General features: G+C 39.3%; 1 protein-coding gene across 24 annotated transcripts in view; it reads right to left on the bottom strand.

Moving 5' to 3' along the window:
* Nucleotides 1-12,636, bottom strand: part of rap1gapa (RAP1 GTPase activating protein a) — a 165,953-nt gene that overhangs the window by 46,803 nt on the left and 106,514 nt on the right. Inside the window, exon 1 of one of the 24 annotated variants that reach the window (XM_061984463.1) lies at nucleotides 3,016-3,632. The exons of 21 other annotated variants lie outside the window; for them this stretch is intronic. In XM_061984463.1, coding sequence (XP_061840447.1) covers nucleotides 3,016-3,081 — 66 coding nt within the window. In that variant the 5' untranslated portion in view covers nucleotides 3,082-3,632. Of the gene's footprint in view, nucleotides 1-2,486; nucleotides 2,570-3,015; nucleotides 3,633-12,636 lie in introns of those variants that run through there. 2 more of the 24 variants (XM_061984473.1, XM_061984527.2) reach the window with 2 other exon arrangements.

Raw genomic sequence — 12,636 nt, 5'->3', positions numbered from 1 at the left:
TCTACTAAGAGCCAAATACCATGCACTCAACAGCATGCACAAACTATAAAGTTGTGTGTACAATTAGTAGGCATGTTGTGTGTAATCTACTAAGGTGCATGTAAATAGAATTTCCCCTTAAAGTAAAAAATACATCTCCTTTTTCTAAAACAGAGTACATAGTCGCACTGTACGTAATACAGAACATTTCTGTTACAAGCACTGGCCATTCATTACAGGTTCATTTAAGAGGATCTTGAAGACCTATCAAAGTTCTGGTTAAAAACCTATCCAAAGTCTATGATCTAGAATTGTTCGTTATCAAAAGTTTTGATACTTCTGGTCCTAATCCAGAAAAGAGTCTGTTTTGTCTATTTTGCAATACTATTCATTCTTGAATGGCCTTATGAGGATCACGCCTGACAAAATTGTGCCTTTGTACTGCACATTCATTTGCCTTTACATGTTAAAGCTAGTACAGCCCAGTCAAACCTGTTGCGTCTGCAGTGTCATCAGCCTGATTTCACATAAAGGTTCCTAGGACCGCTGCTGTGCAAACGCAAAGAAAAATAGCAGGCGGGTCTAGTGTCGTGAATAGCGCTTCTAAAGACTGTACTGTATGTGGTAATCAAATCAAATCAAATCAACTTTATGTTTTACTGTAGTACAGAGCTGGGCAAATATTTAGACTTGGGGGCCACATTGAGAGAACAAATGTGTCTGGGGGGCCAATGTGTATGTGTGTATAAACTATATAAATGAATTCCTTTTTTTCAGCAACACTAATACCAACAGTCACAATGTTTGATAGATTTCTAAAAATGTTATGACAGACCACCTCAAAAAAACAGAATGGAATTTTCCAGTTTTTTTACTGAATGGGACACCCAAAATGTACATTAAAATAAAGAAAGTGGGATTTATAATATTAACTATGAACAATAAAAAAACTTAATATTAACAACATATGAACATTGCTCTTCCATATTTTACAATCAAGCAAAACACAGTGAAAATGTAACAAAGAGCAAAATATGAATGCAAAGGGTAATAAACACCTACAATATGATATATTATCACTTTTATGCAGAAATTCTGTTCCTGACACATGCATTTCGGGCTGGCTGCTCTGAAAACAAACCCTACCCACTCTGCTTTGTTCCTCGTCTGAGCTGCTGTACCGTAATAACTCGTATAACACTCAAAAGTTCAGATTTCAACCATTGAAAAACTTTCTATAGTTCAAGACTTACGGTAATTTAAAAACAGCACTGCACATCATAAAAGCGGCTACAGTTTTGATGTTAAAGGTCTAAAAAAATTATGTAGAACGTCCGGCGGGCTGGATTGAAAATCTTAATGGGCCGCATGTGGCTCGTGGGCCGTATTTTGCCCAGACCTGCTGTAGTAGATGGTCCTGAGCAACATCAATGTACACATTTTTCCCTCCAAACAAGCGGTATAAAATGGATAGATGGATGGAAATACGACATATTTTTTAAGTCTCTAATAGCATAATTTCTCATTTCACATCTGTCAACATGAGTCTGCATCATCACCTTTGAGAAGGCTTTCTGACAGTGTGGACATTTGGGGAAAAAAAGTTCTTACCCTTCGAATACATTTTGTGTAAACTGAGCATTTTGTTTTGTATCATCTTGTTTTGTACTGGATCTTATTTTTCAATCAATCAATCAATTATATTTTATATAGCGCTTTTCTCTGGTGACTCAAAGCGCTTTAAATAGTGAAACCCAATATCTTATTTACATTTAAACCAGTGTGGGTGGCACTGAGAGCAGGTGGGTAAAGTGTCTTGCCCAAGGACACAACGGCAGTGACTAGGATGGCGGAAGCGGGGATCAAACCTGCAACCCTCAAGTTGCTGGCACGGCCGCTCTACCAACCGAGCTATATCGCCCCATTTTTTTCTCTTTTAATTCCTTACACTTACTGTAAAGTGTAAAAAACTGACCTGATATTGTCAGTTTATTAACATAGCATCAATGTGGAAATACTGTACACCTCGACCCCATACGTCATCAACCTAATATGAATACAATTGTGCTGACGGTTTTTTGTTTTCTTAGTTTCTGTATTATTTCCTGTACAGCGATCTTATTTTTGTGTCCACTTCCTGTTTGCCTCCACCACGTCTCTAATCTGAGCACTGTCTCCCTCATCTATGCCTGGTCTACAATCAGGATGCTTCTTCTGGACTGGACTGGATCATTTTGCTTTGTTTGCCTTGTACTTAACATGTGCAGAGCTTTCCTCATGCTTCCTGTGCACTTCTCTGATAAAAGGGTTTATACTTGCACTTTGCCTGCTGTTTCTGCATCCTGGGTTCCAGACTAACAACGCTATATCAAAATATTACAACATTAACCTGAACTTTGAGATGTTGTGGGGAAATTCAAATTACAGAGGGCTATGGGACCTTTTTAGTCACCAGGAATTAAATGTTTCTGGACATTTGAGAAAGGATCTGTAAAGTCAAAACTTACGTTTATGTCTCTATCTTTTCCATGATGTGTACCAAACAAATACCATTGATGAGTCTTCCATGTAGCACCAGTCAGACACTTTAGGCCGAAACACACCTGTCCGATTACTGTCCAAACGGTCACATGTGCCACCTGACTGCTTTGCAGGCGAGGCTGAGCTCCAACAGTCCATTTGGAGTGAAAGCAGGTCAGTTTAGCCAGTAAGAATGTTTGTGTACAGAGTGATTGTGTGCTCCCTTTCAGTGTGAGTACATATAAAGTTCTCCACCATGTGCAAACAATAGTCTGCCACAACCCCTTAAAGTAAATAAATGCTGAGCCATGTGAACCGGGGATTAAAGTTAGAGCGGATACACCTCACTTTAGGACCGGAGCTTTAGCACTAAAGTGCATCATCAATATAAACACCTTACTTTGACACATCTTCTGCCTGAGATCAAATCAGCAAATGTGAACGGCAACTATTCACCTTTCCCTGGGCATCTGGTGACATCATCTATGCGGCAAGCTCGGAAATAAAGATACTTACATTTCTGGGTTTGTTCCAGTGAGCCCTCGTCACCACTGCAGCAGTGATGCTGTGATTGTTGGCCATTTCTCCGCAGAGAAAAATTCCAGCAGATGCCTCAACTTAATAGACATTAACAGGTGTGCTCTGAACTCTCTCTGAGAGCATAACCGTGTCTTGCCTTGTTAATGACTGTGCTGGATAATGCATCAAATCAGCAAAAGGTCCACACTCTCTTCTTGTGTGTGCTCTAAACAAACAGTTGGATCTCAGGTTGCAAGCAAAGGCGGTGCTGTAGAAGTTGAAGGTGTTTCATCTGAACTGCTGATCCTTTTTTGGCACAGAAACAAATCTAATTCACATGGTGAGCCACACCACTCTTAAATTGAGCACTGACATCCAATCTGCTCCAGGGGTGGAGCTACTCTACTATCATAAAACCTTGCATTTCCAGTTGAGTTTTTATTGTCTGATATGCAGTGCTTATTTCCAATTTCTCAGTAATCAAAAAGATGATATTGATTTATTTTACCCAGCAACGTCAACAGGAAAATGCTTTGATATTATTAATGTACTTGCTGATTTAATGTTATATAGCTGGTTACTTTCTTTTGGAACATGGTTCTATCCACACTCCTGTTAAAATATGATAAACACAGTCTTCTGTTATTTAGAAACTTTACATTAGTTTTGAGTGATACAACAAATTTGGGTATGGATCCAATACCAAATTGTTACAAGGGCAGTATCGGTCATACCCATAGGCGCCGATTCCGTGGGTGCTTCAGGGCCCAAGCACCCACGGACAATGCCGAAGACCCACGTGGGATTGATGGCAACATTAAATCTTGTTATTAATTTTGTGGTAAGTTTGGTCTGTTTTACATAACAGAAACGTCATAAAACATACAGTCTATGATTAATAAAGTCTAACCAAGATTTCATTATACCCATTGTACCACAGTCATTTTGACTTTGAACATACTGCACACAAGCGAATGAAGTGCATACTTACTCAACAGCCATACTAAGGGTGGCCGTATGAACAATGCCAACACTGTCATAGCCATTGTTATTATTTTACCACACCAGCTCGGAAAAATCTTGAAAGCCTAAAAATAGCTTAGTAATGGTCAATGAATATGTAACAGGGCGCCTTCTGTGAAATGTAACAACAAACTTAGTACATTTAAACCATTATGCTCCATCGACATTACAACAATATATGAAAGCCAATTCTAAATCTACGTTGTATCAGTCTGTTGTGGTGTAGCGGTTTTTGACTCTGCCATTAAGAGCTGCGTGTACTGGATTGATCCTCAAACAGTATGCGAAGAGGGGGGAAATCCAACAATAATTACCTTAATTCGTAATGTTGTCATTTAGCACAAAAATACATTGTACAACTGTAAATGCTTGTAAATGCATGATAGAAAAAAAAAAATCTTGCTCCATAACAATCTTTCCACCTTCTACATCTGTTGACTAATCATTTCCGTCTCAGTTATGGTTAACGACCTAATTTCCCATGTTGAAAATAAGACATTAACGATTTAAAACAAAATGCATATTGACCAAGACGATAACAAATTTAGCCGACATTTTTGTCGACTAATAAAAATGAGACGAAAATGTTGACAGAAAGAAATCCAATCATATTTAATTTAATCTTGAGGCACAAATTGGGATATCTAATCCCAGCTCTTTAACAGCGCGCATATGAAAGAGTTGCAGTTAGTTACAAAGGAGAGCCAATTAGATGCTTTTCTCTGTGAGATGAGGAAGTTGAATTTCTCACCACGAAAACAATGATGTGTGGCTTTTACATGTTCCATATCGTACTATGTGTACATCTGGGAGAAAGTGATGAGGACACTTTTTTTCGTGTGTATTTGCTGCTTTGGCTTCTCTTGCGTCCATAAACAAATTATGATGAAGGCATGCATCGTAACTCCATCTCACAACACACACATAAATCCCTCCTTTGCCAAAGCAAAATAAAGCATTAAAAGTGCATAAAAAAAGAAAAAGTGCCTGAAAAATATTTATTGGCATTGACCGATGTATGCATCATACATCATTCCTGACCATAAGTCATGCTACTATGCAAGTAGTCTGAATAAAGGCGTTTTCAAATAAACTTTAAAGAGGCCTTATCTTTTGTGCTTTATATTTTAGTCGACTAAAGTCACTGTAATGTTAGCTGACTAAAATGTTGTGTAATTTTGTTGACTAAAACTAGACTTAAACTAAATTATTAAAAATGACTAAAATAATAAATAGAGACAAATAAATAAATAATAAATAAAATAAAATACATTTTATAAAAAAGACTGACTAAAATTAAGTTGAAAACTGCTGTCAAAATGATGGCAAGATTTCAAACAAGGTTGGACAATAGTTTTGCTTCATTATAACATATTAATATGTACTGTAAGTGCAATTTAGTGATTTGATTTTTAAAGTTGAGATGCCACATCATTTCAAAAAATATTATTATTACTATTTTTTTTTTTTAGAGCGGCCGTGCCAGCAACTTGAGGGTTCCTGGTTCGATCCCCAGCTTCCGCCATATAGTCACATCCGTTGTGTCCTTGAGCAAGACACTTCACCCTTGCTCCTGATGGGTCGTGGTTAGGGCCTTGCATGGCAGCTCCCGCCATCAGTGTGTGAATGTGTGAATGTGTGTATGAATGTGTGAATATGGAAATAGTGTCAAAAGCGCCGTGAGTACCTTGAAGGTAGAAAAGCGCTGTACAAGTATAACCTATTTAACATTTATTTGCAAATGCTAATGAAAGCCATCACTCATTTGGGCTAAACCAGGGATCTTCTTCAATGCTAAATCTGCCCCTGGAATTTAAATTTGAAACGTCCAAACACAAGTGAAAAAACTAATCCCTGATTCAGACGTGACCAGAAGATAGGAAGCATGAAAAGGCACAGTCAGTGCAGGTGTAAGGGAGCCATCATTATGACTATTATTAATAGGATTATCATTATGACAAGGAGCAAATTAAACATGCATGACACCTATACTGTCCTCCAACTGTGCTTGAATGTTTTCATTAAATGTTCTTTGAGGTCCATCTGGTCATGCACTGTCACTCCAATTGGCTTTTTTTGGATAACGTTCCATGTAAAATTACAGAGAGAATCTCCTGTCCTTGAACATCATCATTGTCGTCACACTAATTTTTTTTTACCTGTTTGGTTCCGCATGCAGGTGCTGGCAATAATCTTTTCTTGACACATATGCACGCTTTGCTTCTAATGAGTTTATCACCAGGAAGTGTGCATAACGACAGCCTCTGTACAACAATGTAGCTTGAAAAAAGCAGCAGCCATAAGGCTCACTGAGGTTAATTGCAGATTGCCCTGGTTTTCTGCAGGCTCTGATTAAAGCGATGTTACAGTGCATCACTTGATCATGCTGCCCTTTCATATTCTCATCAAGTATATATGTAGGAATGGCCATGGTCAAATAGTTCAATGTAACACTAATTTAAGCAGATGGCACCTTTAGTAAAGTTGTCTGAGGGCAGCATCATTGGTAAAACATTTTGCCAAAGTGAACTAATGGATTGTAATAAGCCTTCTCTACCACATGAATGCAGATGCAGGCTAACTGTGAAACAACTGAGAAACAATATTATTTTAAAAACAAAATATCCTCTATTGTTGGGCAGGAACACATATTGCATTTGGGACAATAAGTCAAATGTGAATTAAACAGTTACTAGCAATCTAGCACAGCAGCAGACTAATGTTGTTTATGTTCCACCACCAACTAATTACAAACATGTCTTATTAAAGGCCTACTGAAACCCACTACTACCGACCACGCAGTCTGATAGTTTATATATCAATGATGAAATCTTAACATTGCAACACATGCCAATGCGGCCGGGTTAACTTATAAAGTGCAATTTTAAAATACAGAAAGCTGTAGATGCGATCAGTGTATTAGCGTCTGGCTACAGCAACACAACCAGGAGGACTTTGACTTGGATAGCAGACACGCTATCCGACGCTAGCCGCCGACCGCATCGATGATCGGGTGAAGTCCTTCGTCGCTCCGTCGATCGCTGGAACGCAGGTGAGCTTCGGTGTTGATGAGCAGATGAGGTTGGCGTAGGTGGAGAGCTAATGTTTTTATCATAGCTCTGTCGAGGTCCGTAGCTAAGTTAGATTCAATGGTGTCGTTAGCAACAGCATTGTTAAGCTTTGCCAGGCTGGAAAGCATTAACCGTGTAGTTACAGGTCCATGGTTTAATAGTATTGTTGATTTTCTGTCTATCCTTCCAGTCAGGGGTTTATTTCTTTTGTTTCTATCTGCAGTTAAGCCCGATGCTATCACGTTAGCTCCGTAGCTAAAGTGCTTCACCGATGTATTGTCGTGGGGATAAAAGTCACTGTGAATGTCCATTTCGCGTTCTCGACTCTCATTTTCAAGAGGATATAGTATCCGAGGTGGTTTAAAATACAAATCCGTGATCCACAATAGAAAAAGGAGAGAGTGTGGAATCCAATGAGCCCTTGTACCTAAGTTACGGTCAGAGCGAAAAAAGATGCGTCCTGCACTGCACTCTAATACTTCACTCTCACGTTCCTCATCCAGGAATCTTTCATCCTGGCTCAAATTAATGGGGTAATCGTCGCTTTCTCGGTCCCAATCGCTCTCGCTGCTGGTGTAAACAATGGGGAAATGTGAGGAGACTTTCAACTTGTGACGTCACGCTACTTCCGGTACAGGCAAGGCTTTTTTTTATCAGCGACCAAAAGTTGCAAACTTTATCGTCGTTGTTCTATACTAAATCCTTTCAGCAAAAATATGGCAATATCGCGAAATGATCAATTATGACACATAGAATGGATCTGCTATCCCCGTTTAAATTTTAAAAAATCATTTCAGTAGGCCTTTAAAGATAGATTCTTGAACATTGTTAATAGATTTAGAATCGGCATTATAAAAATCGCAATTCGGATTTGAATCTATGTTTTTCGGCATCCCTATTAATGTACCAATTTTTGGTACTTTTGTGTTAATTCATGTGGTAAAGTTGATTACCACATGTTAATGGGTTTAATAATAAAACATATATTTTTAACACTGAGCTTTTAATGACAACTGTGATGTCCAGTTTTTATATTTTGTTTTCTCACCCTTCTAAGGCCCTGTTTACACTATAAGGTTATCCAGGGTAAATCACACCTAACCTTATCCGTGTCCACACACAACAATGCCACCGTTTAAGAACCCCTCCTCCCTCCATCCGCCGGCGCAACGCGACCTAGTATGCATGCGTGGAAAATGCGCACGTCATCGTCATCTCCAGTGTTGCTTTATGTGCAAGTTCTTAAATTTAATTTATCTGAACAATATCCAGGGTTGTGGTATTTCAATTAACTGGAATCCAGTGTGCTGTGGGGCCCTATTGTAGTGAGTCACACCTGCGCCATCATAAATCAATCAAATCTTAACTAGACACGTAAACAATGTGATAAAGAACATTTGACATCAATCAATCTAGGGATCTAGATATCTGGTCAGGACACTCCTCACTCTTTTGCCTTCACCTTCATTGTCCATTCATTTTTGGGGACTTTATATACTCTGGACCTAGACGTTGAGTCCGTGACATACATGGTGGAGAATAACTGATACAGTCTGCTTTGCCAGTCCAAATGCATTCGCTGTTTTCTGTAGTCTTCCCTCGACGGCCAGGTAATACAAAGCACACGCTACCTTTTTTTTAATCACATCCACGGGAGCTCACATTCTCGTTGACTCTCCTTCGACAAATGGACGAAGTTTTTCGCTAAGTAGCATCACAGCTGACCTGGACATTGGAAAGTTATTTGCCGTCTGAGAAGTGTTGTATCTGAAATAGCTGCAATTGCTTTCTCTTAAGGTATTCATGTGTGATTTCCACAAGCGTCTGTACAGACGGAAGGAGAAACACGGGCATATCTGGATGACTCGCCTTCATATTTCCAGTGGTTATCTCCGAGTTACGAAACCGCTTAATTATGAAGCTGGCTGTGGCGCGTTCTTTCTGACGTCACTTCCTGTGTGGGGCGCGGCCTTTTTGGCATCACTTTCTCTCCGAACTCAGTTTGTAAACGATCAATGAGTCCATACATAGCTAAGAGCTGGAGATTCAAGAAATACACGGCACACTTACCCATGTAAAAAATTGTCCGAGGAGGGGGACCTTAAACGCTTGTTTAGTGTGGCTGAAACGGGGCTTAGGCTAAATAATTATTTGTTTAAGGGGTTATCCGGCTTAGTGTAGACATAGCCTAAGTCTCTGGCTTAGAGACAAGATCCTACCCCTTTGACAGGTAGATTGGTGCAACATCTGCAGTGATGCGGACCGTGCATTGGTCTATCTTGGTGGAGCTGAGCCGGAAGGGAAAACTCTATTTACCGGTCGATCTAAGTTCCTATCTTCACCTACGGTCATGAGCTTTGGGTTGTGACTGAAAAGACAAGATAATGGGGACAAGCGGCCGGATTAAGTTTCCTCCGTTGGGTGGCGGGCCTCTGCCTTAGAGATAGGGTGAGAGGCTCTGTCATGACGAGCTCAGAATAAAGCCGCTGCTTTTGCACATCGAGAGGAGCCAGATGAGATGGTTGGGCAGAATGGACCCCGGGCGCCTCCCTGGGGAGGTGTTTTGGGCACGTCCGACCGGTAGCAGACCATGGGGAAGACTCAGGACACTTTGGAGAGACTATGTCTCCCAGGAAGGGAAATGGATGGATAGTTCCAAATAATAATAATTGTCTGTAACAATTCCATGGTATTAATTTCACGTAAAATGTTTTTGAAATATCTTTCTGGGGATTAAGTAATTAATTTTTGGTGTAACTTCATCAATGTTTTGACTTCAAGGACAGTCACCTTAGTACCCACCTTTTAATTAAACGGGTTTTACTACTCTTATTTTAATCTGAAAGGTTTGATTAAAAAAATCCTGATAACATGCTCGGTAAAAATTAAAATGTGCACTTTGATAGCCAACCCAGCAGGCACAAGACATTAAAACAACATTGAGAACTTATTGAATTTGGTCCTGACATTGAGCAACTCAAACATATCATCAGGACTCCTCTTTCTCCTATCCAGGAGATCGCAAAAAGCCGCTGCCTGACCAGGGCTCAGAAAATCTGCAAAGACTCCTCCCACCCCCACCAAGGACTGTTTTCACTGCTGGACTCTAGAAAGAGGTTCCGCAGCCTCTGAAGCAGAACCTGTTCTGTAACAGCTTCTTCCCTCAGGCCGTAAGACTCTTAAGGCATCATAATTAAATTAAATTATCCCCTCAACTCCCCCCAAAATGGATTAACTCGCTGGAATAAAAAAGACAATATAACATACATCCATAAACGTGGACGCATGTGAAAAAGTGCAATATATTTATCTGTACAGCAATCTATTTATTTATTTATATATGTTTATATCTATTTATTTATTTTATATATATATTTATATATTATTCATATTTATTTATATATGCACCTTATTGCTTTTTTATCCTGCACTACCATGAGCTTATGTAACAAAATGTTGTTCTTATCTGTGCTGTAAAGTTCAAATTTGAATGACAATAAAAAAGGAAGTCTAAGTCTATAACGTTGAAACAACATGCTTTTTGACAACGTTAAATCATTGTTGGGTTCTGACATTGATTTGACCATTTAAATGTGGTCATTTCCCAAACAACAAATGCACAGAGGGGGCTAACCTTCAAAAGTATTTTACACAGTCCATCGCGCCCTCCGACGGCTTCTGGGACATAATTATGTAACTACGCATGTATGGGTGTTGGTGTTGTTGGCTAATAAGAGCGATTTGGATAGCTAGCGTTAGCTGTCAATGAAAGTATTCTATCATAACAACAACGTGACTGCAAATTGTTCGTTACTTCTCCTGGACTGCTTTTGTGTGCGCGTACGTGTGGACAAGACAGGGCAAGTGACTGCCGTAAACAGCAATTATCAGTAAAAAATTGTTGTTACATTAATTTGGTAATTGTGAAAAATATAGACAATTATGGTAATGGTAACACAAGCTAACCAATGGTGTTCAAGTGATATGTTTTTCTTAGAAAATTTTAAATGAGCAAGCCCCTTTAATTGGTTCCCGATATGACTGCAATAAAATAATTTCTACAAAGTAGGAAATATTAGTTATAAATTTAATATTTTCATAGTTAAAGCATGAAAAACAACTTTATGACCTTCTAAATACTTTTTATTTAACATTATGACAGCCCTCTAGACCTGAAATAACACCTCTTTAGTCACAGCTAAACTTTTTTAATCCAACATATTCATGCTACCTGAGGCTGAGCATAATAATATTTTTAGATCATTTAGCCACTTTTATGGTGCTTACCGGTAATTTAGGCAAAAATTTTAAAAATGCAACAAATAAAAAAAAATGCAATGTTGTGAAGCCGCAATTGTTTTAAGTGCAATGTGGCGAGGGATAACTGTACTCATACTTGCCAACCCTCCCGGATTTTCCGGGAGACTCCCGAAATTCAGCGAAGAAATTTTCTCCCGAAAATCTCCCGGAATTCAGCCGGAGCTGGAGGCCACGCCCCCTCCAGCTCCATGCGGACCTGAGTCCAGTGTGCGCACACAAGGAGACGAAGCAGAAGAACAAGACCGTAGTCGAAGAGCGCAGGGGAGACACTTCTCCAGGGCTGATGTATGCTCGGGGCAACACCCTTCACCTTACCCGGCAGTGGGTCTCCACAGCGGACGACTTTAGGGTGAATGATAAGTCCAGCGATTAGTTGCAAATCTTGCTTTATTGATTGCTTGCACACAGCCAATCCAACACAAAACCAACTAGTCCCTCCCCGCATTTACGCTACCGCTCCCTCTCTTCTCTCGCCCACACACTCACCTCACATGCTGTCACCTATTAAAGGGCCACACACACACATACTCTACTCTCATAACACACAGTACAGTTAGTAGAACAACTGTGTTTTCATTACTGTGTATTTGATAGGTGCCATTGCCCCAGAATTATATTGCATTGTACTTTCAAGTACAACAATGAGTAGATGAGTGTTATGTGTGTGTATATGTGTAAATAAATGAACACTGAAATTCAAGTATTTCTTTTATTTATATTTAATAAAATAAATAAATATATATATAGCTAGAATTCACTGAAAGTCAAGTATTTCACATATATATACATATATATATATATATATATATATATATATATATATATATATATATATATATATATATATATATATATGTATGAAATACTCGAGTTGGTGAATTCTAGCTGTAAATATACTCCTCCCCTCTTAACCACGCCCCCAACCATGCAATCCGCCCCACCCCCCGACCACACCCCCCCCAACCCCCCACCTCCCGAAATCGGAGGTCTCAAGGTTGGCAAGTATGACTGTACTCGCCATCATCCACCATTCCACTATTCACCCAGCATCCATCCAACATCAATCTAACCTTTACCATCAATTCAAAATTACCACCACCCATTCATCCATGCCTTTCCCTTCACTATGATAGTTTCTTGTTTTTGGTTATGCTGGTTCCAGGTGAAAGAGAACACAAATTCAGTCACACAAAAATGATTGATG

The sequence above is a fragment of the Nerophis lumbriciformis genome, linkage group LG01 (genome assembly GCF_033978685.3).
Source record: "Nerophis lumbriciformis linkage group LG01, RoL_Nlum_v2.1, whole genome shotgun sequence".
Lineage (NCBI taxonomy): Eukaryota > Metazoa > Chordata > Actinopteri > Syngnathiformes > Syngnathidae > Nerophis > Nerophis lumbriciformis.
The sequence above is the reverse complement of the archived record's forward strand: the minus strand, read 5'-3'. Positions and strand labels throughout refer to the sequence as shown.